The sequence below is a fragment of the Zea mays genome, chromosome 8 (assembly GCF_902167145.1).
Source record: "Zea mays cultivar B73 chromosome 8, Zm-B73-REFERENCE-NAM-5.0, whole genome shotgun sequence".
Taxonomy (NCBI): Eukaryota; Viridiplantae; Streptophyta; class Magnoliopsida; order Poales; family Poaceae; genus Zea; species Zea mays.
The window spans coordinates 69,124,413-69,151,911 of record NC_050103.1 but is presented as its reverse complement, the minus strand read 5'-3'; the positions used below and the strand labels follow the sequence as shown (position 1 = coordinate 69,151,911).

The window sequence follows — 27,499 nt, the reverse complement described above, 5'->3', positions numbered from 1 at the left end:
AGGCATGATCATGGTCATCTAATAGGAACTAACCTGTTTCAGGAAACCAGCTCCAAACGATGTCGTCAAATTCTGTTCTGTTCTGAAGGGATTTATTTGAGAATGCAAATTCTGTTCATTTGACGATGATCAGAACAGAACAAAATGGATAGTTGTAAACCTGTAACATAGCATAATTACGCCAATAAATTCTGTTCATTTGTGAAGGCTGTGTAGTTGTCACAATTTCATCTCCAAGTCGACCCCGATACATAGTACTTTAGATGCATTTCTTTATTGATTCTGGGTATTTGATTGGTGGATTATCCTAGACACTTCATTCAGGTTACAGCTATCCATTTAATTGCTGAAAACACAGTAATTCTGTTCTGTTCTGAACACAGTAATTCTGTCAACTAAATTATGTTCTGTTCTGTTCTGAACACAGTAATTCTGTCAACCAAATTAAATCAGTCAACTAAATTCTGTTCTGTTCTGTTCTGAACACAGTAATTCTGTTCTGTTCTGTTCTGAACACAGTAATTCTGTCAACTAAATTCTGTTCTATTCTGAACACAGTAATTCTGTCAACCAAATTAAATCAGTCAACTAAATTCTGTTCTGTTCTATTCTGAACACAGTAATTCTGTTCTGTTCTGTTCTGAACACAGTAATTCTGTCAACTAAATTCTGTTCTGTTTTGTTCTGTTCTGAACACAGTAATTCTGTCAACCAAATTAAATCAGTCAACTAAATTCTGTTCTGTTCTGTTCTGAACACAGTAATTCTGTTCTGTTCTGTTCTGTTCTGATCATCGTCAAATTCTGTTTTGTTCTGAACACATAAAAAGTACTTACACCATGTTTCATTCTTGTAGAGAACTCACAACACCAGTGGTGCTGCAACTGATGGTCATAATTTGCGTCCAAGGATACAAAGAAATTTATCTGAGAATGCAGATGAGCAGATTGATGCAAATATTGGTTGTGATTCAATTGGAGATTTTCTGTGTGACAATGATGGTAATTTTTCTATTGTTGCATTTACTTTTTCACCTTGCTATAGTAAAACTAATGTGTTTAAATTAATAGAATCCCATAGTCCACAAAAGAAGAGAAAAGGAAGGGGTATTACAAAATTGGAGGACATATTTGCAAGGGGACCTGAGATGGCAAAAAATTAAGATAGAACTGAATGAATTTGGTCAACCTATTGGAAACAATTCAAGGAAGTTTTCTAGTGCTATTGGGTGTCATGTGAGAAAGAAGTTGTCAGTTAGCAGTGTTGACTGGAGACTAGTGGATGGTGAGAAGAAGTATGAAGTCTGGACCGACATAAAGGTATTTGCCCAATTACATTATTATCGTTTCTTAGGTTGAATTTGTTTCTGACCATTAGACCAAGTTGTGATTATCTTTTTTTTGGTTGGAAAATCAGAAAATCTTCGATGTAGATGATGCTGCCTTAACTGGTTTTTAACCACTGCTGGAAGAAAATGGAAGGATTTTAAGTCAACCCTAAAGGCGCAGTATTTTAATGAGAATTTAACAGAAGAGGACATGAAGAACAAACATAGTGGAAGGGTTAGTGATGAGGATTGGAAGTTTCTTTCTGAATATTGGGTGTCTCCTGAATGTGAAGGAAAGACAAAAAAAGCCAAATTTAGTCGTTCAAAGGTTGGGTACTTCATACATCTGGTAGCAAGAGCTTTGCTCGCTCTGGCCATGAAATGGTATTGAAGCAATTTGACTGTTGAATTTATATTATGATTTTTCATTTTCAATTGTTAATATTAAAACAATTTACAGTCTAAGGAACTAGGCCGCCCTTCTCGAAGAGATGACCTCTATATCAAAACACATACCAGAAAGAATGGAGTTCCAACAAGACTTGCTGAACCAGTTATTGTAAGTTTTTGTGAACTTGACATTTATTGTAAGGTGTTTTTTGCATCACATTTGCTACTGTTTCCTATAGTGGTAGGTACTGAACCTTTCTCTTTTGCAACTCAATTTGGGTATAACAAACTTAAAGAATATGTTGAGGCCCATCCAGAGTCGAAGGAAAGAACAATTCAAGAAGGTGATGCTTTTGCTGCTGTTTGTGGAGAGAAAGAGCCAAGAGGATGTGTCCGAGTTTTGGGTCTAGGACCAACACTCCCCAAGATAATGGTACCCCGGGCTTGAGAAGTTACACACCCACAAGACTCCAAAAGGAAGTCCTAGCCCGCAAAAAGGCTAAACGTGAGAAAGCTGCTCTAGAACAACGCATAGCAGAAATGGAGGAGAAAATGCAGGAGCAAAGGATGGCTCATGAAATGAGAGATGTGGAAATCATCTCGCATGATGGTTCTAATACACGACACCATCCAGTAAAGTAGCTGAACATCTTAGAGTCATTTTGAAATCTATGGAACATTTATTACTTATTACCCTCATATTTATTTTAGGACACGAGGTCTGGACAACATAATGATCAAACACATAATATTGCTCAGTTCCATGAAGATGAAGCTTATGTGGAGGATGAAATCTCTGATGAGGGTGAAAACTTGCTTGGCAACAATCATGTTACTGTTACCCCTATCAATGGTACCCCAACAATGCAGCCCTCTAGCAAGACGACCAATACAACCCCAGTAGTGCAGCCCTGTCAAGGCAACACTAGAGCTATCCCAGCAAGTCTGCCTCTTCACACTGAACTTGTAATTTTTTCATCCATCCTTCAAAGTTTCTAATTCTCATTTGCTAGTGGTTCTGTACATTTATTATATTCTTATAATTTCATTGTTTGCTTCAGATTGGAAAGGATGTGATCTTATATGCCATATTGAGAGATCATCCTGTGGCTAAGGGAACAATTATTTCAACTAATCCAAGCTCAGTGCTAGGAGGAGTTGCTCTAGGAAAGCAATATTGTGAGGTTGTTGTGAATGTTGTGCTGAAAAGGGATGCCCTTCTACCTCGCCCATATGGTTATTTGGAGGAGATGGGTGATGCTGATCGGATGTCGATCGCATGGCCGTACAAGAGAGTAATAAGCTATCTTTTTGTTGTTTTTTCATATATGGTGATTGCATATTTTCTAACTAATGGTTTCTATGATTATATAGCTAAAGGTGAGCAAGACATCAAAATCATCCTAGAGTGCTACAGGTATATATATGATTGACATTGTACCACAATTCTATTCTTGATTTTTTTCAGCACAGATATTCTTGATTTTTTTTCAGCTGTTAACTTACAAGATATTGAGACTGAAGCAGTAAATAAGTCACCAGCTAAATACATCTCTTTTCCTACTAGCTGGACAACATACATTTCAATGTAGATATTAACTAAATGAAAGGACACTTGAGTAGCTGCTGTCTAAAATTCATGCAGCTCAATAAGCAGCAGCAAGGTGTTGTGATCATGCAGTTCTGTTGCGTTCAACTATTGTATATTTAGCTTAATCATGGAGCATTGGTGGTAGCTATTCTATAGTTTATTTTGGAATAGATTTCTAAGTAGTCTACTAATGATTTGGGTTTTAATTTTGTCAGGAGGGAGGTCCTAGAGGTAGTAAGTCACTTGTTTACTCCATGATGACAATAGCAAGCAGATCGCGGTGGTGCCTATGGATGCTACAAGCCTACAACAAGAAAGATCAAAAGTTCTTTTGGATGGATGCAGCTACATATTTTGTGTTTTGCAAGTGAACTTAAAATTCTGAAACCAACATGTGGTTGTACTAGCTAGTATCTCTGAGCTTTGACAAGCCAAACTTAGTGTTGTTGCTGCTTATTTTGATCTTTATTACAACAAAAGCAAACTTGTGAACTTTATGTATGAATGCAGTACAATTGTTATTGTCATGAATGAAAATATGAGCTATATCAACATGAGCTATGTATGAATGCAGTACAATTGTTATCTGATGTTGATGATAATTGGAAACTACTAGTAATATATTTTTTAGGTTCATATAGCCGTAGCGTTTGATTGTTAGTCGGTAAAAATACATATATCGTGTCATACAGTGTGTCGGTATAAGTTCTAACAGACTGTCCGTCGGTATAAATATGTTAGTCGGTATATCTTTTTAACGTCTAACTGTCCGTCGGTATAAACATGTCTGTCGCTATATATTTATGCCGACGCCACTTACAGCGTCAGAAAGTGTTAGTCGGTATAACTCTATAACGACTGATAGTACGTTGCTATAACGGCTTATACCGACTGTAAGTAAGTCGTTATTGCTAGGTTGTGGTACAGTGACACACAACCCATGTCCGATGGAGAGATCTATGAGCCATCAGCGGATGAGTCTGATCCATTCAAGCAACGCATGCAACCAGCGAAGCTTCTGATTGCCGAGATCGCCCAGAAGATCTGCTCCCCATCTCCCTCCCCAACACACATTACTAAACTGCTTCTTCTTTAGATGATGGTACAGCATGTTGCCATCATGTACTATAACATATATATATACACACACACATGCACCCCCCAAACTAATCCACCATGCATGTCCGATCCGCATCCACACTTTGCTACTTTATTAATCATGTTCTTGATTTGATTTGGCACTTACAATCCTGTCCCCTGTCTCTCAGTCTCGATCCAGTTGTGTGTTTTATTTTTTTAGAGACTATATGTATATATGTGTCTCCACTAGTCTGATATCATTACTCCAGTTATTATACATTGTATAGTGGTATCATCATAAAAAAAATCACTGAGTTGCCTGCTAACATATAGAGGGAGAGTTGTTGGTGATAACAAATAAAGCCCCAGCTATCATCTCAACCACGAATGGGTGCTTTTCTTGAGACATCAAGAGAATCCAAGACCACATATATATACTACCCTTTCAGTTCACTCACTGGCCAACAGAAGCATTTAGCTTAGCTAGCACAGCTACGAATCGTTACTGAAAAGGGTCAGCAGACAACTTTTAAAATCCGGTATTTTAAAGTGGTGCCCTTATTTCTACTGCTTTCCATATTTTTACCCGTTTTTTTCGCAGTTTTGTCCTTCCGCTAGCAAAAGTGACGAACGAACTGAGCAAAAATCGCGAGACGCACCTTCAGTTTCTGTTTACTCCTCCAGGAAGACGTGAATTCTCATCAGCAGTGGTGCATTTTAATTTGCTGACAACAAGGACGATGTCCCAAGATCGTCTGCGACTGCACATGGTACTGGCTGTCTCTCTATCTATGCTACTATATATATGCGTGTGAGCCCACATTTGCCACTACAAAGGATTAAACTAACAAATCCGATAAAAAAATCGATGAGATCAGCTGTCTCTTTTTTAATTAATTAAGGCATTAATTAATGGGTGTATTGCGCGTGTAGGGGGATCTCTCCCTTTCACTCTAAGAGGCTTCTTTACACCATCCATCGTATCCTCCTTAGCTTCCTTTCTGTAGCTAGCTTGCTCCCATTTCTTGGTCGACTTCTTCTAGGTCTAGCTAGGTCTAGAGAGACGTCTGCGTGTGTGTGTGGGATCCATGAGCGCGAGCAATTCCGGGTCCGGGGACAGCATGGAGTGGGGACGGGGAAGGTCCACCACCAGGACGAAGGGCAAGAGAGGCGGCGGCGGCTCCGACAAGCCGAGGCAGCCGCAGCGAGGGCTCGGCGTTGCGCAGCTGGAGAAGATCAGGATCCAGAGCGAGATGGCGGAGTACTTGCACCACCCTCTTGCCCAGCAGCCGCCTCATCCGATCCACAGAACTGGTAGCTTCAACTCGGTAATTAAATATATAGTTCGTTTGGCCAGATCGAATTTAGTTTGTCTTGTGGCAATATATATAGCCATGGTTATCAGTAGCTAGGTCTGAACTTCCTGATCTGATGTGATGATTTTGCAATTGATGGATCCATCGATATATGCATCGAGCAGGAAGAGTTGCGGCTGTCTCACTCGGTGCCTTCTTCGTCTCCGTCCTCCACCTTCCATGCCAACAACATGGGTGTTTCGTCGTCGTCCTACCCAATCCATCGTCCGACTCATCATCGTCTTGCGGTACACGACCCAAATACCATTATATCGCTTCACAAATAATAACTCCGTTCTCGAATATTTGCCACCTGGTAGTTCGATTTTGAACTAAAACACGGTAAATAATAAAGAAAGGAGGGAGTATGCTATTTTCATTTACTATATAGCACATACCTCTCCAATGAATTTATAGGAGAGCATTGTCTACAAAGTTGCTATATTTTCTTTGTTCGAGAAAGTTGTTGTTGTTTAATTTATTTGTTTCCAGAAAATACTTGTTATTTTCGAGCTATACATACCTTTTCTAGATTAATTTCGACATGTATTATATATAAGCATTGTTCTAGATAGCGATCTAAGTAACTTAGTGATATCACTAGCTCTTCTAAAACAGCTGCTACACATATATACTAGCTAGCAGGCTATATATAGCGACAAGTATTGGCTAAATTGTATGTAGGAGCTAGCAAATAGCTTTATTACACTCCACGAATTGAACGGCTAATATGTAGAGAGATGGCAGCAGCTACAGCAGGAGATTTAGATCCTTGATTATAAACATATGCATGTCGTTTTTGCTTTCGCCAATGTTACTTGATATATATGTAGTGCAACATCGGATTGAAATAAAATCAGAAAAGCTAGCTAAGCAATTTGGTACATCGCTGCACTTATTTTTAGCTCATATATATTTAGGTGCCTTCAATTTTGTGACTTGTGAGTACTGGTGTACCACTAGCTCGATCAAGAATGCACCATATGCATGCATATATCACTTGTGTGGCACACGGAATGATGTTTCACGATGCCTAAAATATAAGAATATTGTATAATAATTGAGCCTAACACGTACGCCAAAAGATGATCAACAAAGGGCGAGATCGAGTATCAGTGGGGGAGATCAGGAGATTTTATTCCCCCATGCACGTGATGGGCTTTAGCCAGCTGCCTGCATATCTTACAGCTGCTGCTGCTGCGACCTAACAACCTCAATTATGTGTGTCTGTTGTACGTACGTAGATGGCATATGGAGAGAGATCTGCTGGAGGAGACGACATGAGATATGGTGAATTTCAAACAAATCCCATCGTCAGCAGGTACACACATCCATGCATGTACTTGCATGCACTAGCTTATTTGTGATCATGCATATCAAATAATAAAGAAAACATGTGCATTTTCAAACACACGCAGACGATGATGATATATACTACGTACGTACTGCAGTAACATTTGAGCATGCATGCAATTAATTTCCCTTATTACCTGTCGATCAGGTCACCAAATAATTACTATGGCGCTACCTTTGGTTCGGAAGCACATTATCCACATCCAAGCAATGCCACATTGCCTCTCTTCAAACCTCGGGTGCTTTTTTATTACCTCTACTTTATAAATCGTTCTATTTGTTTTTTCTAATTACATATCTTTTGCTATATATGCATCTATGTATATATAGCTTATGTCCAAACACATACCTTTTTTATTTTATTAGATATCTAGAGAAGTAGTTAGAACGCCTCATAATAATAATTTGAAATAGATGGAGTATATATGTCTGAAATAATAATAAAAAGATTACAAGTGTGTGTATGTGGTTTCAGTACGTACGTGTCGTCGATAACTTACTGAAAAGCTCATGTTGCAGTGTTGCCATTGACTTGTTGCAGGAATCAATTTGCTTGAACAGGCCGTATTATTACGATCTAAATCAAACCGCAGACTCGTCGTCGAGCTTAGACGACGATCAGGAGGTAGACCTTGAGCTCAAGCTATGATGATACATGCATGCTGCTGGCCCTCTCTTCTACCATACCCTCCCAGTTAAGCTACACATATATATATACTACCTGATTGTTTCTGCCACAAGAGAACTAAACGGGCTTGCAGTAGTCTTGTGTGAACTGCATGAGATGCATGCATATATATACAAGAAAAAGATATATATATGCACACACATGTGCAAATTCTTTGATTGATCACGTACGGTGTGTGACGTTGTGTAACCGACTTGCGGAAACGATCAAGCACGTACAAGCTGGGTTTATTTGGTTGATATATGCTGGCTACCTAATTATTATCTGTACAATATATATAATATACTCACATACTGTGTATAAGTTTGATATAGCATAGAATTACGTGTGTGCTGGTTATTATCACCGTTATGCTGCAAGCATGCATGCATGCATACATGTATGTATGTATGTGTGTGTATACTATCGGGTAATCTGGCATCTGGGCGTGCATGCGCTATATGCTAAACACTACAGTAAACTAACAAAATTCCGACGGTCAATTTATCTCCGACGGCGGTCTACGATGCCGTCGGACATAAGATTATGTCCGACGGCCACCAAGGGCTCTCGGAAATACCGCCTTACCTCCGACGGCTACCCTGATAGCCGTCGGACATAAGCTTATGTCCGACGGTCTCGTACGTAGCCGTCGGAGGTAAGGTTTTTTAACACGGCAAGCCCGGCGCGCGGTTCATTTTTCACACGCGCTCGCTCTCTCCTCTCTTCTCTTTGCCCGTCGCCGCCGCCGCCGTGCCGTCACCGCCCGTCACTGCCCTGGACGCCGCGCCGTCACCGCCCGTCGCCGCCGCCGCCCCGCCCGCCCCCCGTCGACACCCGCCGCCGGCCGCCACTGCCCTGCCCACTGCTAAGTAAGTATTTTTATTTTTATTTTGTAGTTTCCACTGTTGTTATTAAATTATTAGTATGTTAAATAATGTTTATCTTATTATATCCGAGGGCCTAAATTTGATTATATGGCGAAATTTGGTTATGTAATTAATTAAGTTTGTTTTCGTTTACTTAGTGTTGCTTAGATAATTTAAATTTTTAATTTCCGAGGGTAATTATTATGCCCTCGGAATTAAGGTCAGTTTATATGATTTGTCACCCGTAATAATGTTATGTAGTGGTGTCTATATAATTTAAACTTTTAATTTTCGAGGGTAATTATTAGCCCTCGGAAATAAGGTTGTTTTATTTGATTTAGGGTCCCGTGAAATGATTTTTTGTAGTGCTATTGTATTAGTTTGGTTAATTAGTGGCTATTGTATTAGTGTGGTTAATTAGTAATCATAACTAATTAAGTTAACGTCTCGTATCTAGTATGGTTAACGATGATTCTAGTTATTCATAGTGTATCGTAGTGTCAACAAACGAAACTTAGGCGTCATCCGTTTCGGTCCAACACACCTTACATGCGACGCATGTGAGGTATGTTGGGCCGGAATTGTCCCTTTATTGGACAGCCTCGGGGTGACCGACAGAGTCCGTGTTTATGACAAAAGCATGTGCTCCTGCTTAGTTTCGGCAGCATAACCTCTCTGTTCTCCAATTGCACCATTTTTAGGCGTGCGATTGGAGAACAACGGGGTTATGCTGCCGAAATTTCGCACGACCACATGTCTTGTAATAAACACGGCCTCGTCGGTCACTCCTGGGTGGGTTTAGGACCTATCCTTTCCTACAGATGTAGGGGCGTGATTTCTTCGTAAAAACGGATGGCCCGTGCATTACTTATCTAATTAAGTTAACGTCTCGTATCTAGTATGGAGGAGAATCGTCGATGGATGTATGAAGGTTGGAAGAAAAGAGGTGCTCTATCAAGTGAGTGGGTGGCCAAGACTGATGCTTTTCTCGACCATGCTTTTGCTCGGTCAGAGACTGGAACCGATGTTAGGTGCCCTTGTAGCAAGTGTCGGAACATTAATTTCCTTGACAGGAGGACTATGTTGATACATATTTGCAAGAACGGTTATATGCCAGGCTATGAGGTGTGGGTGCACCACGGTGAGGACCCACCTCCTCGTATTGTATCGGAAGTTCAGTCACATGAAGAGGAGGACTACGATAGGATGGAAGAGATGTTTGACGATGTACGCCATGAGTTTCTAACCGTCGATTCGGAGAACCCCGGTCAACCCACCGAGTTTGAGGATCCAGCTACACCTGAGGTTCAGAAGTTCTTCGAGCTCCTTAAAGCTGCCGAAGAGTCGTTGCATGAGCACACAAAAGTGACCGTCCTTGTATTTGTGACTCGACTTATGGCTATTAAGTCTAAGTTTGCATTCTCAAACAACTGTTACAAGGAACTTTTGAACTTGATCAGTGATGTACTTCCGGAGAATCACAAGATGCCAAAGGACATGTATCAGTCTAAAAAGCTGTTATCTGACCTCGGTATGGACTACGAAAAAATCGATGTCTGTGAAAATAATTGTATGCTTTTCTGGAAGGAGACCGCAGGTGAGAAGAAGTGTATTGTATGTGGTGAGCGTAGATTCGTTGAGGTTGAAAACGACGATGGTTTGACCGTGACTACGAAGATTGCACGTAAGCAGCTTCGTTGCATGCCTCTCATACCTCGGTTGAAACGTTTGTTCATCTCCAAGAATACAGCCAGACACATGAGGTGGCACAAAGAAGGGGTACGTGAGAATCCAAATGTCATGGTGCACCCAGCTGATACAGATGCATGGAAGGCACTAGATGCTTTTGATTCCAGCTTTGCTGATGAAGTGCGGAATGTCCGCTTCGGTTTGGCAACAGATGGTTTCTCACCATTCAATCTAACTGCAACGTCGTACTCATGTTGGCCCGTCTTTGCTGTTCCATACAACCTTCCACCAGCTCTTTGCATGAAATATGAATTTATTTTCTTGTGTCTTATAATACCTGGTCCGGATCATCCTGGAACAAAGATCGATGTGATGATGAGACCCCTGATTGAAGAATTGAAAATTTTGTGGGAAGGAGTCGAGGCGTACGATTGTTACAAAAAACAGAAGTTCAACCTGAGAGCCGCGTTTTTATGGTCTATTCATGATTTTATGGCTTATGGTATCTTTGCTGGATGGAGTTGTCATGGGATTTTGACATGTCCTATATGCGTTGAAGACACTTTATGCTTTCGACTAAAGTTTGGTGGAAAGATATGTTACTTCGATTGCCATAGATGTTTTTTGCCAGAGGATCACCCGTTCAGGTTCGATAGGAACGCTTTTAAAAAGGACACGATTGTGACGAGGGGACCACCCAAGCGTCTAAGTGGTCCAGAGATTCTCGCGAGACTTAATGATTTGAAACTAAACGAACATGGAAATCGTTTTGAAGGTTATGGAACCGAGCATAATTGGACTCACAAATGTGGTCTATGGGAACTCCCTTATATGAAAGCCTTGATTCTAATGCATAACATTGATGTCATGCACCAGGAACGAAATATGGGTGAAAGCATTATCAGCACTTGCATGAATATCACCGACAAAACAAAAGACAACCCTAAGGCAAGGAAAGACTTGGCCTTAATCTGTAGAAGACCAACTATGGAGATAGGAGAGAATCAGAAGAAGCCACGTGCTCCTTTCAGTATTAAACCTAAAAGGAAGAAACAATTGATGAAATGGTTGAAAAACTTAAAGTTCCCAGATGGTTACGCCGCGGGCTTTAGAAGGTCTGTGAATTTGAAGACGGGCAAGTTTTCTGGGTTGAAGAGTCATGACTACCACATAATAATGGAAAGACTCCTTCCTGTTATGTTTCGTGGTTTTGTAAAAAATGATGTCTGGAAAGCATTAGCGGAGCTAAGCTACTTTTATAGACATCTTTGTGCCAAAGAAATAAAGAAAGAGATGATGGAGAAGCTTGAGCAAGAAATACCGATTTTGGTATGCAAACTTGAAAAAATATTTCCACCAGGTTTCTTCAATCCGATGCAACATCTACTTGTTCACCTACCATACGAAGCTAAGGTAGGAGGTCATGTGCAATATAGATGGATGTATCACATCGAAAGGACACTAAAGAAGCTACGTGCAATGGTTGGTAATAAGAGACGAGTTGAAGGGTGCATCGCTGAAGAATTCAAATACAAAGAGATAGCATCGTTCACGGGCCTGTACTTTGCAGAGGAACACAATGTCAATGCCCATACGTTGCGGTATCATGTCGACGAGCCCCCTATTAGTGATATTGAAATTTTTCAATGGAGGGGCAAAACTGTAGGACCCAGCACAACATACTGTTTCACCAACGACGAATGGAAGACTGCTTTACTCTACATGTATAACAACATGGAAGAGATGAGTCAGTTTCTCCTGTAAGTGTAAACTTTATTTTAGTCATTGCCGCTAGAATTTTTGTTGTGATACTAAAAGGTTTGTTTCCTTGTACTAACAGGGAATTTGATTCTCAAAATTGCATCTCTGGCTGTGAACGTGACCAGATTCGTCGAGAGGGAAAAGATGGGGGACTTAATTTCTTGTGTTGGTTTCGAGATTATGTAGATAAAAATGACAATATACACCCGGACCTTCGACAATTATCCCTAGGAGCAGTAACTGGTAGACGTTATGGTCGGTATGATGTCAATGGTTTTAGATTCCGTTCCACAAGGTTCGAAGATGATCATCCTCTAGCAGCCACGACAAACTTTGGAGTTGTAACTAGAGCTGTCGATGATGAAGGGAAGGTGACTAATTATTATGGAGTCATTAATGATATAATCTAGAGTCTGTCCCCGCCACCACTTGGGAGCATTATCGCTATGGTGTCTGTAGAACGTTTGGCAACACACAGGCACTAGTTTGGGATGCATTCTGGGTATGACTTGTTTATACTATTTTAGTTATTCCATATATGTTTGCTTTTATGATAACACTATGGTTTTTGCAGAAACGGTACAAGTTGTCGGACGATGGATCATATGATATGAACGCTCGTTACGTGTTTGAGTTTAACGCGAACGATGTCGTTGCAGATGCAATGTACTATGCACGAATTCAGGCTATAAAGGCATGGTACAGAGCAAATGCTGATGATCGACCGATGCCAAATACAAAGGCCGAGTGGTCATCAATTTACTTGACGGAGGAGCAATACCTAGAGGTAAACAGGTTGTTGCCTCTCATATCGCACAAAGCCATGTATTTGCTTGCTTTATTTAAAAAATTTCATGTAGGTGTCGGTGCCGTGGATGGCCACCCGATCAGACGGTTATCGGGCATTGTGCAGATGGTGGGCTTCCCCTGAGTTTCGTGCCATTTCCGAAAGGAACAGGGGAAACCGTGGGACTGAGTCGTTCCACAACTACGGCGGTGATGGTCATGTGCGCTTGGCTAAGCGAATGGTAAGTCACAGTTTGTCGTAACTTTGAATCACATAGAAATGTGTCATTATAACTTTTATGTACAGGAAGTCAAATCCGGCCGTACGCCCACGGATGTGGAGGTGTATATGCAAGGGCATAGGGGTTCTGATCCTCAGAATCCTGATGTGTTATGCACTCAGACGACCACCGACCGTCTAGTGAGTTTTTGATACTCTATTATGTGTGTTGATATTGTTTGCAAGGGCATAGGGGTTATGCACTTATATTTGATATTGTTTGCCTCCAGGCTTCGTATGGGCAGGAGATGGTTCAACGCCATGGGGAGGAGTACGATTGGAGGAGCCAGCCAATCGACCCTCAGGCAGCATATGCTAGCGTAGGAGGACAAGCCCATGGACGGTGAGATTATTTGATTTGGTTTTCAAAATTGTCATCATATGCTTGCGATTCAACTGAGCCATGAGTTACTATACTAAGTGCATGGTTCACTCTTGTAGGTTGGGTATTTTTGATTCTACAATTGATTCCAGAGAGCTGAGACGCCGTGGACGACAATCCACATCGTCGTCTTCACAGTCGTCCCGTTCACGATCAGCAGCCCATGAGATAGAGCTTGCAGTGTTGCGTCAACAGGCAGAGTACCATCAATCAGTCTTGAGGGAACAATTGGAGTACCAGAGGCAACAATCTGAATACCAGAGACAACAAGCCGAGTACCAGAAGAAGAGGGACGAGTATTATGCAAGCCTCCAGGCCCAAAATCAAGCTCTTCTCTCGGTAAGTCGAAGTAACATTTTGTAGCTTATTTTGCAAAACACTTGATGTGTATCTTGTTTGTTCAACAATGACTTGTATATAATTTGTAGCAACTAGCCCAACAAGCGGGCGTCCCGATGCCGACATATGGGATGCCGCCTCCGGACTTTGCACTGCCAATGCCAATGTTGGCGCCTCCACCTCCGCCTCCGCCTCCGTCACAATTCCCTATGGTATGTACACATATGCGTGTGTGACATGTTCATAGATGTCTTATGTGTTTAAATGAACAACTGAATGGTTACTATTTCATGTGCTTGTGTTATAGGGATTTCAGACACCACCCGCTTCAGTTGCCGCACCAGGAGATGGGTCTGGTCAAGACGACACAACACATTCGTGGGTCAACAACCTTTTCAACACGCAGAGTCCAGCCGGAGGAGGTGGCTACTCGAACCATCCAGACGATGGATATGATTGATGTGTCGTGATGTTTATTTATGAAACACTTTGCAACACTTGTTTGTGAGACACAATTTCAGTTTGCAACAACCGTCGAACCTATATGTTGATGTTAAATTTGTGAATGCTAATATTTATGTGAGAATATTTGTGATTGTGAATACTTATTAGAATGTGTATATTTGTGATTGTGAATGTGAATGTGTATATGTGCATGAATCTGTTTTTGTTTTGTAAATGTCAGATTTTTTAAAAAACAGAATTTTGTGTAAATTCTATAATTTGTTATGTCCGACGGCCTAGTGATAGCCGTCGGACATAACCATTCCTTATGTCCGACAGTGTTCTATACCGTCGGACATAACACATGGTTATGTCCGACGGCTTAGCGCTGGGCCGTCGGACGTAAGATTGTGGGGCCCACAGGCTGACCGGTAAAACGGTTGGGATTTACTATTTCCGACGGGCTCACGCAGCCGTCAGAGATAGCTTATGTCCGACGGCTGCCGTCGGACATTGCACTATTTCCGACGAATTATCTCCGACAGCTTAAAGCCGTCGGAGATAAGTCATTCCCGTCGGAGATAACCTATTTCCGACGGTTTAATCCTTATGTCCGACGGTTTTGGCCGTCGGACGTTGTTCCGTTTACTGTAGTGAAACCTTAGATGAAGGATACGACGTACCGGCCGGCCTGTAATCCGAAGGCTACAGTTCAACGGTAGTACACGTGTGATAACACAAGCTACTGTGGATCAAATTGAAGTAATCATCGCATGCATGTATATATCGGAGATGAAAGCTGTGCATGCAGGCCGATATATATACACGTCGTACCAGCTAGCAATATGCACTTATTATATATGCTTATTATACCGTTAATAATGCGCTAGCTAGCCAGTTGTGGAGAAAGAGAGTTCGGAGACGACTGCTGAAGCTGAATCATGCATGGTGCCCGGCCGGATGGCAAGTTGCCCGTGTACTGCATGCATATTGCAGCAAGCAAGTTGCTGGGTGGAAAGTGTGTGGAACCAAAAAACACTAGGCCTGTAGGCCATGTGTTTGGTAGCAAAGTATTTTGATACTTACAATACTATGCTGGTTTAGGGTTGTACATGGCACATCGATACTGTAGTTTTTTCATACTCCTGTAAAAACATTTAAACCATGGAATGTTTGGTTGCAAACGGCTGCACAAGAAGGCCTACAGCCGCCAACACTAGCATCCATGCATGTCGGCCAGCGTGCCGCAGTCCCGTCTGCGGCCACGCATCCAGGCGCCGCTGTGCTATGCCCTACCACGTCCCTACACCGGCGTCGCTGGTGGCAAGCTAGTCCGCGTCCGGCGTCTGTCCTCGTGACAGGATGGCCTAAAGCTCATGCTCGCTGGAGACATGAGCATCGTATTTGACGTCATGTCGGAGAAGGCCGTCGCGATGTGGAGCGCCATATTGAGCGCGTGTACGCACAAGTCGTGAGGTGCAGCGAGGTCTAGTGCTCTTCTCGACGATGCAGGGCTGGACGGCGTGGAGCTGAACGTGCATGCTTGCTTGTCAGCTTGTTGGGCTGCTACACCAGCCTGGACGCGCTAGCCAAGCTAGGGTGACAATAGATGTATTTAAAACGTATCGGGAATCGGATATATAGATAGTTAGAAACACAACTGATATGAATACATGGACCAGATATTTATTCGGGTGGATAAGTGACGGAATGAATAATTTTTGTCAGACATTAGATACTATCAAAATTATTCTTGTTCGGCCATAACATTGCAAAATAAATTATCAAGACTAATAAACATTTTTATAAGAAGATAAAACTCAAGTTCCTAAAGCGAAGTATTGATTATGTTGAAACTTGAATAGTTAGAGTAATTTCACGTGTAACTCACGCAATAAGTGGAAAATGAAATAGAAGAAACATTGACATCTTGTGAATTTTAGGGTCCCGTTATTTTTTATGACTATATGTGATCATATATTATACCTCCGTATAATTTCATGAATTTCTAAGGCTATTTATGCATTATTAATTTCTTTCTACATAACATCATCAAAATATACTTAAATTCAAAAAATTACACTAGTTTCGACCCAAAATTGCAAAAAAAAGTTACCAAAACTAATAAACATTCTATTCGAAGATAACCTCAAGTCCCCACATGAAAATGATAAGTGAAGTATTTATTATGTTGAAACTTCGATATATAGAGTGACATCACATGTATAACTCATGCAATAAGTGGAAGTGGAATGGAAGAAACAATAACTTGTGGATTTTATAGTCCAAATGTTTTTGAGAACTATATGTGGAGATATATATTGTGTCTCTGTAAAAAATCCATGAATTTCTGAGGCTATTTGTGTATTATTATTATTTTTCTATAGGAAATCATCAAAATACAATTAAATTCATAAAATATTCTAGTTTCACTTAAAAATTGCAAATAAGTTCAAAAAACTAATAAACATTCTATACGAAGATAACTCAAGTCCTCACATCAAAATGATAAAGTAAAGTACTGATTATGTTGAAACTTGGATACTTAAATTGATTTCACATAATCACATGTAGCCCATACAAATAAGTTAAAGTGAAATGGAAGAAACGCATCGTATAGATCTTATGATCCAAACATTTTTATGGTTATATATGGACATATGTTATGCCTCCGTAAAATTTCATGAATTTTTAAAGCTATTTGTGTATTATCCATTTCTTGTTGTAGAAAAATCATCAAAATACAATTAAATTCATAAAAATATTGTAGCGTCGATCAAAATTCCAAATAAGTTACCAATACTAATAAATATTCTATAAAAAGATAACATTAAGTTCCCACATAGAGATGACCTTAAATCCCCACATAAAAATGATAAAATCTATTAATTTGATATAATTTTGGATATTATTTCAATTATTTTGGTCTAAAGATGTGTTTAAATAAAAATGTGTTGTACTACAAAGTTATTGATCTCTTTGAGCTCTACAATTTTCATATAAACTTTATCTTCATCCAATTTCATATATAAATGTTATGATTTTATAACTATATAGGTATATGCCCGTGCTTCGCTACGGAGTCAATATATTATATTAAGATACATTAAGATATAGAAGCACTAACTGGTATTTTATGCTCTTGTCAGTATCTTTAAATAATTAAAGAGGTTACATACCTTAAAAATATATATGTATGTCCCCGTACTTTGTCATGGAAATTGAAAAGGAAAATTGATAAGTACTTTGTCATGGAAATTAAAAAGGATAGATAAATTCATGCGCCTTTTTGTTCTAAGATATAAATATTACAAAAAAAACAGAAGTATTACAGAAAACACATAGTAATCTATTATATTGTTGTGGAGGTTGGGGCACGGTAAGCCAGGTGAGAGATGGGGGTGGGGCATGACTAATTAGGGGAGAAAAGGTTGCGGTTTCGGCGTCGCGTGGGGGGCTATCTGTCGGTCCGTACGACCGGGTGGCAAAATTAACGAGAGGCAGAACCACGAAAGGCACCCTTAGGTACAGGGAGCTGGTTCAATGGGAGCAAACGTTCGATTAGAGGGCGTGTACGCCTTTGAAAAAAAATCTTATAAATTATTCTAATAAAACAATTCATTGAACATTATGCATGTTCTTTCACTAATGCACTTCCACCAAAAGTACCTTTATATTTTAACATTAAATAAAACAAATTGTTCATGTAAGCATACAAAGACAATATATATACACTACCCTCGGTCGAATTCAGAGCATAATTAAGCATGTATAACTATGTCATCTCGACTATACATTTAAATAGAAAAGTTTTTATAAGCTCAGTCATGGTAACAATGTATAAAGATAATACAATGTGATCAAGTAATAAGGTGACTAAACAAATACAGTATCACTCTGCAATATTCATCATGTTAGCCTGTGCACATTGGGTAGGCCATTAAGTTGCCTTGCATTTTCCGAATAAAGATCATCTCAGGGGGTCCTCATTCAGGAGCTTCATTTGATGAATCTTGGAATTCATCATCTTTGTGGCACACCCATAACACCCCAGCTCTGTATTAAGAGCAGAGCAAATAATAGCAAGATACCTGGTAGCCTGGCAGGCTGGCACTTGGAGTAAGTGTGAAGCAATAATGTTAATATATGCAAACCAACGCATGCACTTTGGACAGTTCTGTGTACACCATGGAATAAAATTGTGAATCCCACAACATACGTAACACATGTAGTAATATATATAGGAAAGTAGAACATACGTTTGGAATTGAATCAGAAAGATTGTTTGGGAGAAAGGAATTGAAGTAGATTGAGGCCTGGTTTAGTGCCTCCCCTTCTAATCCAAGCTATCCAAAAACCTATCCAGCAACGATGCAGGCAGCACTACAAGCATTACTCAACATTGCAACCTGACAAGCGAGGGAGAGAACCACTGAACAACTCGAGTGCATACTTCAAGGTTATGTGATGCAACAGGCCTAAGAACAAGTAGTGCAGAGTAAATTTCAACAATTATTTCCAGAAGTTGCAGCTCTATGCGCAGAAAGTAAAAACCATGGTGAGATATAAGGCCGACCATCCGCAGATCGGATTCACAAGTTCACAACATCCCTTTTTAGTCCACAACCACCTCCGACTTCTTAGGCTTTGACAATAGATACCAACCCAGGCCACCCAGGGCAGCAACTACGCCTGCCAGAACAGCATAGTTTCTGTTCTTGTCGGTCGACACACTTGCAGATGCTGACTCCGTTGGCCCAGCATCGGCCTTCACATCACTTGTTGCAGAGCCTGTGGTTGACGAGGGTTGCTCACCTGAGCTGGGGCCCTAGAATCAATGTTACATCTTGTGTGAGAGTTTAATGTTTTCATAACCCTCCAGCAACAAAACTCCTACTCAACATGGGCATACATATAACCCAAGTAAAGAGTTCATGATTCCAAGTACGAAAATTTGTAAAACACAAGCATCAACAAAGCAGAAGAATATGATTGAGCCCATGTTGACCAGAATGCTGTGGGGGGGACTAATCGTGGACTAATATGAACTAATAGATGGTGATTGATGAGTAGAACTCATTAGAAAAAAAGAATGTTTAATTAGTCCATGTTTAGCCTATTAGCCAATGACAGACTAAACTTAAAATGGTAAATGATCAAGGAAAACAGGATAAATGATGATTAAATGTAAACGGCTAGTGACCGTGTAGTTTACATGGTGAGTAAACAGATTACAGGGTCGTTTACGACAACACTGGATCGAACATAAGAGAATGCTGCCCAATTCAATGCTTAGAGATATTGTGTATTTGCATACCTTGCGTGCGAGCTTCTCCAGCTTCTCTTGTTCCACTTTCTGCAGTAAAAATCAAAATGCAGTTGGCAAGTTATTATCATGGCATCAAGAATAGAGGCGATACATTCAAATAGTCGGAAATAACCCAAAAAGAGGTACCCTAAGGCTATCTCCAGCAAATCCCCTATCTCATCCCCTATCGCGTCCTCAGCCTCTGAAGAAAACAAAACAGGCACATGCAAGAAATCTAACAGAAGACTTTGAGCAAACACTTCTCTGACTACACATGAACTACAAAGACAGATACAAAGTAAAGTATCTTACTGCACATGAACTACGAAGACGGATACAAAGTTTAGAATGCTGTGTTGCAGTTGCTATCTTGCGTGGAGGGGAACCACCATCGTGTGGAGGAGAGGAAGGGAGTGATGCACGACGGAACTCCCGCTTAATAGGCGTAGAGGTTTTTCTCATACCAATGCCTCTCAACAACTTTCCCCACGAATACAGAGTTTAGAATGCAGTATATCATATAGGAAACTAAAAAGTAAGAACATAAAACTTCAGAAAATTAGCTAAGCTGGTACCAAAACCCTGCTTCTAAGATCAAGATCATAAAAAGAACAAAATGTAAAAGCAAATGAAGACTTCTAATATCAGAAATTTAATTTCTCATTAATACATCATAATTGTCTCCACTGCTAGTTCCTAGTGATTGCAGACATCAATCTAGCATTATGTGAGGACCAACAACAACAAAGCTTTTTATCCCAACCAAGATGGCATTGGATGGATATAGAAATAACTACTATTGTGAAAAAACACAAACTGGTAATTAAACTTTACAAGGCCTACGGTTCGACAAAAAAAATATAACTCTTGGCTGCGATTTACAACACCTACATAACCAAACTTGAGTGGAATCACATTTCCCAACAAGAAGTTACAAGCATAAGTGCCTCCTGTCCATGATATCCGACTAAAGACATTAAAATGATGTTATCAAAATGACCATATAGTGATAAAAGGACCATAAAACATTAGCTAAGTAAAGTAAATAAATACCTTGCTGATAACACGGTCAGTACGAGACTCTGCCAGTAAAACAACAAGCAGTTAAAAGGTTGACACTTAGCTAGTAGTCTACTACAAAGAAAGTGGTAATTAAATGCATTATGTAAGTTGATTAAGAATCATCAGGATAAGCAAGCCTTGCTAGTTGGAGCGCATCAGAGTTGGCTAAATCAGAATTTGCAGGAGAAACAGCCAAGATAATACAACTTGGATGCTTAATGTATTGCATGATCTTATTTCACTAATTAGGGGCTGATTTTCTAAAGCAGATGGGTTGTACAGACTGATAAAGGTTCAATTTTTCATTAAAGCCACACATGATTATTTTCAGTACTGCTCTTTGACTTTTAAAGTATGATAGTCACTGTGGGGCAAACATATCTATTCATAGAAAGTAAGGAGTGTTAAAAGTGCTAGTGAACAGGACTGAAGAAGGATGAATGAAAATATATACTTTGAAACATGTCTAAGGGAACTCCAAAGCCTAATGAAGTAACAATCTATCCATTTACTATGGTGTTTCTTTTGCAGGTTTGATACTTCATCGTTTCATTGCCACCATCGATTAGTAACATTATCAACTGCATGGTTCCTTGATCTTAGGTTTAAAGCACTTGTAGGCGTTACGGTGAACAACAAAGAAAAATCGTTCGGTGGAAAAAATTGCAAATGCAGAGGAATATAAAACATCACCCACCAAAAACATATGAACAATGTAGTGTTTGTGTGGTGGGTTACAAACAAAGCAACTCCCCGATGAAGGCGCAAAAGGACACTATGTGCAGGATGGGAGGAAGAAGAGAAGATGACGATTTTCTCTATGCCACTTTGCAACGTGGGCATGAGATGAGTGATGAGTTGGAGGGTGATGAAAAGTATTGGTAGATCTACAACAAGCATCAAGTGCTCAAACTGGACAGCAAGGAGTGGAAGATGACTTCATTGGCTCTGAGGAGCCATGGTTCTTAGGGATGGCTGGGGTTGGAGTTGGTTCACTGGCAAGCTGCTTGATGTATCCAATGAGCATGATGTATCAGAATGCTGGGGTGAGTCTTGAGTCCAGCAATGGCCAAACTGAGCACAGCAAGCAAGCATCAGATGAAGAGGACAAGGATTATTGGAATGTGGTCCTTGACAGGATAAACTTAGAGCTGTCACCCGAGTCGCCTCCCTTGCCTAATATACAGTTCAAGTTACCTAGCTACTTTGCTCAACAAAAGGAAATGACAAGTAATCAAGAGATGATATCCTAGAAAAAAATAAAGCAATGACACTTGTTGGAGGACTCTATATAATAGTTATAAAATACAGTCAAGTAGGAAACCAGAGCCATTCATTGCTGGTGTGTGTCACTCTCGGATTGCGCCGACCCAGAGCTGAAGAAATCTGAGGGTGATAAAGGCCGCACCTTTGCGCATTCTGCAAAAATAGCTTGCTACAATCACCAAACATAGGTTAGCCCAAGTTTGAAGATGGTACCTAAAGCACAGACAATGAATTTTCCTAAGAGTAGAATCTGCAAAAAATATAGCCATGATCAAGAGTTCTAGCATTTAATTTGAGGATCAAAAGTGAGACTTTTGCAATGAACATGACAACAGAAGATCACTCTCAATGCATAATACTTCATGCAAAAAGTTGCAAAAGAGGCAATCTAAGGACAAGCAGACTACATAATAAGCAAGCAGCATTTTGAGCATATAACTAATCCTAATCAACACTAATCAACAAATCAGTCCAAATATATTCTCTAATTTCATAGCAAAAAAACACAACAGAAGCCAACAAATTTCAACAGAAGTGACATTTGACTTGAACACTATGCTAGTTAGTACAACCTAGTTAGAGGCTCGTGCGTTGCAACGGTATATCGTTACTCTGTTAATTGGCAAGCAATGCTTTGAACAAGTGTGCTATGGATAAGTGGTTAGTGAAAAAACTTTGTGTACCTTGAGTTCTTGAAGTAAGTATGCACATGAAGACTCTGGTAGCGTAGCAGCACTGGGAGTTTTTCAGCCATCTGTGATGAGAATATGCATGGACCATATTTACTTACCATCACTGTTATCATTAGCTCACAGGACAATAAAACAATATTTTATCAACAGAAGGAGAATCATAGTGTAGATAATTAGAAACATGACTCAGAGGAGGTCATCTGTGTTGAGCCGTTAATACCCTCCTGAGCAGCATTCTCGCGCATTGTAGAGGATTGAAGGCAGCACCATATCGGAGGCCATCAAATGTACACCTGAAATTCACTTTTAAATTATCAATGTGAATTGCTAGCCACCCAAATGCCCCATTGAGATCAGTTAAAGTAGAAGCTACCAGCAATATAAATATTAATATAGACAATAATGCTAGATCACTATACATCAATAAACAAAATGTGTAAGTACATCAAGTACCTGCTCCACCTTGTCCATCATGTCATTAGTCACCGACGGCTCAACTCACACCTACATGCTGACATAGGTGTGCAGATCCGGGAACGCACGCAGCCACATCGACACATGCTCCATCCCAATCTCCCTCCCCACCACCGCCTGGCTGGCAGAGGGATGTGGCTGCAAGCGTTGAACGGGGAACCTTGGCAGCAGCTACGCCCTGCTCAGCTTGAATGAAACTCATGCAGAGCACCAAGGATTATGTATTAAAATTTGTAGCTATCAAACCAAAGGAAAACATCACCACTGCAGAAAACCCACCACGTTCCAATAAAGAATAAAATACATCCCTACATGCCACTATGGTTTACAACACCAGTTTGGATTATGGTTAGCCTTTCTATTCAACATAATATTCAGTGATTTCACCTTTTTCTGGTTTTGTTTCTTAAATCTACATTTCCTTTTTTATATTTTCAACTAAAACAACACAAGGAACTCATGGAAGTGAACATGTTTGTTGATCTACTTCTCCTAGAGGTTTATCAAGTTCTTTTTCCTATTGCATCATGTGTATTTCTAATGTCAATATGGCTACAAGTTCATAATGGACCATGCGCTAACAGGCCAATTTAGGTATTGGAGTCTACTTTTAGAAAAATGGGTTCTTACTCAAAATTTCGGTTCTGAAGTTTTCTCAGAGTAAACAGTTATCATTTTTATTTTAGATCAATGGTATGGTACCCGAAGTCAAGCAGATCTTACCCGGTATAGTTGAGCGACATCAGAATTCTAATAGCACTGGTGGCGACATTGGCATGTCAGAGGCAATCGGTCAACTTAACTGGAAGTAAGAAGTTATACTAAAATATAAAAATAGAAATGCCTTATTACGGTTGTGTGAACTTTCATGCAGTAGTATTAATAAGAATTTACTGGTGCAAACTTGGACACATTATGGAAAACTACTTGACAACATCACTAAATTTATGCACTGCATATGCACATCCCTCAGACATGTTAGAACAAGTAAAAACAACATGTACATTCTGAAACAAACAAAGGGACACATCAGAAATTATACCTTCAGATGTGCAATAGTCTTATCCTTGTAAGTGAATACACCGATGGACTCCACGACATACTCAGCACCAGCCTCATCCCACGAGATTTCCTCAGGGTTCTTGAGGGTCACAATAGTTAATACATTAGCTCACAGCTTGAACACAAAAGCTCAGTCCATGTCTAGAAGAGGCAGGAAAGGCGAGCACCTGATGCCAAAGACGGTGACTGGCTTGTCAACGAAGAGAAGGGTCTTGGAGTCCTTGAGTGTGATTTCACTGTTCTTTTAGTGGCCGTGCACGGTGTCGTACTTGAACATGTAGGTCTACGGAAGACGGGGGAGCACATAAAACCACGATGAGCGCAACACACAAATTTCAAATTCATTCTAAATTAAAGGAGTGCTAGATCGACGACACCTCTAGCAGCACAAACCAACTGATACCGGTGGTAGAGATAAAATATTGTAATAGAGCAATAGAAGCAACAGAATCCCTAGATTAACGGAGAGACCCAACAAAAATTGAAGCCAAAACAACGCTGAACGGCGGCGGGCTGGCCAAAGGCGGTCACAGAGGGTTGGTCGTGCGCTGGTTGGGGGCGCGAACGGTCGAGCACGGTGGCGACGGGAGTGGAAGGGCGAGGGCGCCCAGGGAGGCGCGGAGCACGGGCTGGACCGAAGTAGGCACCGGCCAGGCGGCGTCTCCGGCGCAGGGGCATTGGGCGAATGCGACCAGGGGAGTGGTGCCACACGGTCGGGGGAGGGGACTGAGAGCGAGCAACACGAACACGAACCAGGGGACATGGCTGGGGTATGGCGTACCTGTGGGCGTAGACGGTGGCGTGCGGGCGAGCGCGCACGCGCAGGCGGGGGGGGGGGGGGGCTCGGTGTGGACGCCTCCGTTGTTGTGGGGGTGGGGCAGGAGAGAGGATGGTGGGGTGTGTGCGGCGTGGGGGAAGGCGGGATGACCGGAGGCCCCAAACTACGCGCGGCGGCGGCGGCGCCCGACCCCTGCATCCCCGACGTCGCGCTCGTCGAGATGTTCGGCCTCCTGTGGATGCCAACTCCCTCCACCGCTTCACGGACCCGCTCTACCGCCAGCGGTTCGCGCAGACCCTGGCGGGGTTCCTCTGTCGCTTGGACAGCGACGGCGGCACCGAGAGCTCGCGGCTCACGCGCCCCAACGCCATGGTCCCGGAGCGGAAGGAGACCACTCAGCGGTTCGTCAACGTCTCCGGGATGGCGGAGCCGCACCCCGACGCCTCCCTGTCCTTCCTGCCGCCTCCTGATGGCGAGGGGCTATGCGACGTGATCTTGGACGCCCGCGACGGTCTCGTCCTCCTAGCCCGCGCCCGGGGGCACGAGCCCCCTGACCTCCATCTTCTTCTTTGTTCCCCCGCTCGCCTCGGGGCCTTCTCGTCTTCCTTCTGTCCGATTCGTCTAGCGTCGAGTCGGATTCTTGGTTAGGGTTCCGTGGGAGCGAGGATTGCGCGAGCGAGGGCATGGTGTAGGAATCTGGATGCCCACTCTTGGCTCTTGCGGACGCGCGGTGGGGGAAGCGGCGAGGTGAAGCGGCGATTTCTCCGTAAACCCCGCCGCCGGCCTGGGCCTCGCAACCGGCGCCGGAGACGCGACCGCGGCCGTGGGCGTCCCGGGCACGGATGGGGACGGGGATGCAGACGGGGACGGGGATGCCGTGGGGGTCTCGCTCCCGGACCTCACTGCCGCCGGCCTGGGCCCCGCAACCGGCGCCGGAGACGGGGACGAGGGCGCGGCGGAGGTGTGCGGCGGGGGCAGGCGGCACAGTTATGGGGAGAGGAGGTGGTGGATCCAGGGCGTCCATGGCAGGGAACCGCGGCGCCTTCGGGCGAGATCCACGGCGGGGGAAGGGGCACGGTGGAGGGGTGCGGCGGGGGCAGGCGGCGCAGTGAGAGGGAGAGGCAGAAGCCGCGGGTGTTGATGCATCGCGGAGGGTGGCGGAGGGAGCACGGAGGGAGATGGCAGAACCGTGCGCCACTGGAAAATTGTGAACGCCTACAATACATACATAATTAGTAGTAGAGATTGTTATACAGAAAAAAGGAAAATGAGTACCTGAATTACGGGTACACGTATCTGAACCGAATATCCGGGTAATCCTCGCTCTATATCTGACCCGTTTTCACCCCTAACCCCAGCGAAGTGAAGAGTGTGCTAGGGAGGAGACGTTGAAGCAAAACTTTGGTCTCGAGTCTAGTATCCAAAACTCTAAAATTATCGTAGTTTTGAGGATATTGTGCTATTGAAAACTGTAGTTTGCAAAATCCAACCAAACAACTCATGGCTCACAATACCTAAGTTTTCTCAAATACCACGGTATTCGAACAAAACTGCAAAAATACTTTGGTGCTAAACTGGTCGTAAAGTTTAGTTCATGCCAAATCAAATGTTTGAAAAATCAATTATAAATATTGAATATAGACTTAATTAGGTTTAATAAATTAATCTCGTCTTTTAGTCTTCATCCACATAATTAGTTTTATGATTAGACTATATTTTATATCCGTAATTATCACTCAAACATTCAATATGATAAGGACTAAACTTTAGCTAGGTGGAACCAAACATCCTCTAAAGCTACTCGCGCAAGTAGGAGGCTAGAGTCTTTTGGCGGCTCATCGATCGCTGGTCTACCGAAAGGCCGCGGAATACGCACGCCGGAGCCGGTCGAAATTGCGGATGCCGCTACGGGCGTGTGTGGGCCGTTCCTCTCATCCTCTCACATGTGAGGTGGTAATGGATCATGATCCAAATGTCTTTTCATAATTTATTTATTGATCTCCTAAAATTTAATTTAAAAATAAATAAAAATAGAGTCTGATCCTAATATGATCTTGATTCGATCTGATCCTTAAATTTTACAGTGTAAAAATTAGAGCTCATTATCACCCGTACTCGCATCTCACGCCATGCTGGATGAACTCGAGAGTTCTTTTTTAGGCTTGTGCCACGAGTTCGATTTTTGGAGGCAGTGTTACAAACCACAAGTCACTTTAGATCGTATCGAGCAGATCACTCATATGGTCACCCAAAACATCTTTTTCTTCTTGTCGCCCTTCTTGTGTGATTTGATGGAGCCGACGGATTCATCCTTGTCCTCCTTGTGCTTATGGCTGGCCTCCTTTGACAGAGTCTTTTCTTCATTCTTCTTTCCCGAGATCCGGGCTTTTCCCCGGTGATCAACTCCTTTTCGGCGTGTTCTTCCAACATCACTTCGAGTTGTTAGACTCTAATGAAGTACCGGGCTCCGATACCAATTGAAAGTCGCCTAGAGGGGGGTGAATAGGCAAAACCTGTAAATTATAAACTTTGAACACGAACTTC

General features: G+C 41.9%; 1 protein-coding gene across 2 annotated transcripts; it reads left to right on the top strand.

Annotated features, from left to right (window-relative positions):
• Nucleotides 1-5,237: 5,237 nt before the first annotated feature.
• Nucleotides 5,238-8,084, top strand: LOC103635319 (uncharacterized). 2 transcript variants are annotated; one of them, XM_008657803.2, is made up of 5 exons: nucleotides 5,259-5,716; nucleotides 5,869-5,991; nucleotides 6,988-7,064; nucleotides 7,245-7,335; nucleotides 7,638-8,084. In XM_008657803.2, the coding sequence occupies exons 1-5, from the start codon at nucleotides 5,477-5,479 to the stop codon at nucleotides 7,743-7,745; spliced, it is 639 nt and encodes a 212-aa protein (XP_008656025.1). In that variant the 5' UTR covers nucleotides 5,259-5,476; the 3' UTR covers nucleotides 7,746-8,084. The 2 variants fall into 2 exon arrangements, with proteins under 2 accessions (XP_020398462.1, XP_008656025.1); XM_020542873.1 differs by lacking the exon at nucleotides 7,245-7,335 and having other exon boundaries at nucleotides 5,238-5,716.
• Nucleotides 8,085-27,499: the final 19,415 nt, after the last annotated feature.

Coding starts and splice junctions, on each gene's coding strand:
- LOC103635319 (XM_008657803.2), top strand. CDS start 5,477: ATGAGCGCGAGCAATTCCGGGTCCGGGGACAGCATGGAGTGGGGACGG. Junction 5,992..6,987: donor CGACTCATCATCGTCTTGCG/GTACACGACCCA, acceptor GTACGTACGTAG/ATGGCATATGGAGAGAGATC. Junction 7,065..7,244: donor ACAAATCCCATCGTCAGCAG/GTACACACATCC, acceptor CCTGTCGATCAG/GTCACCAAATAATTACTATG.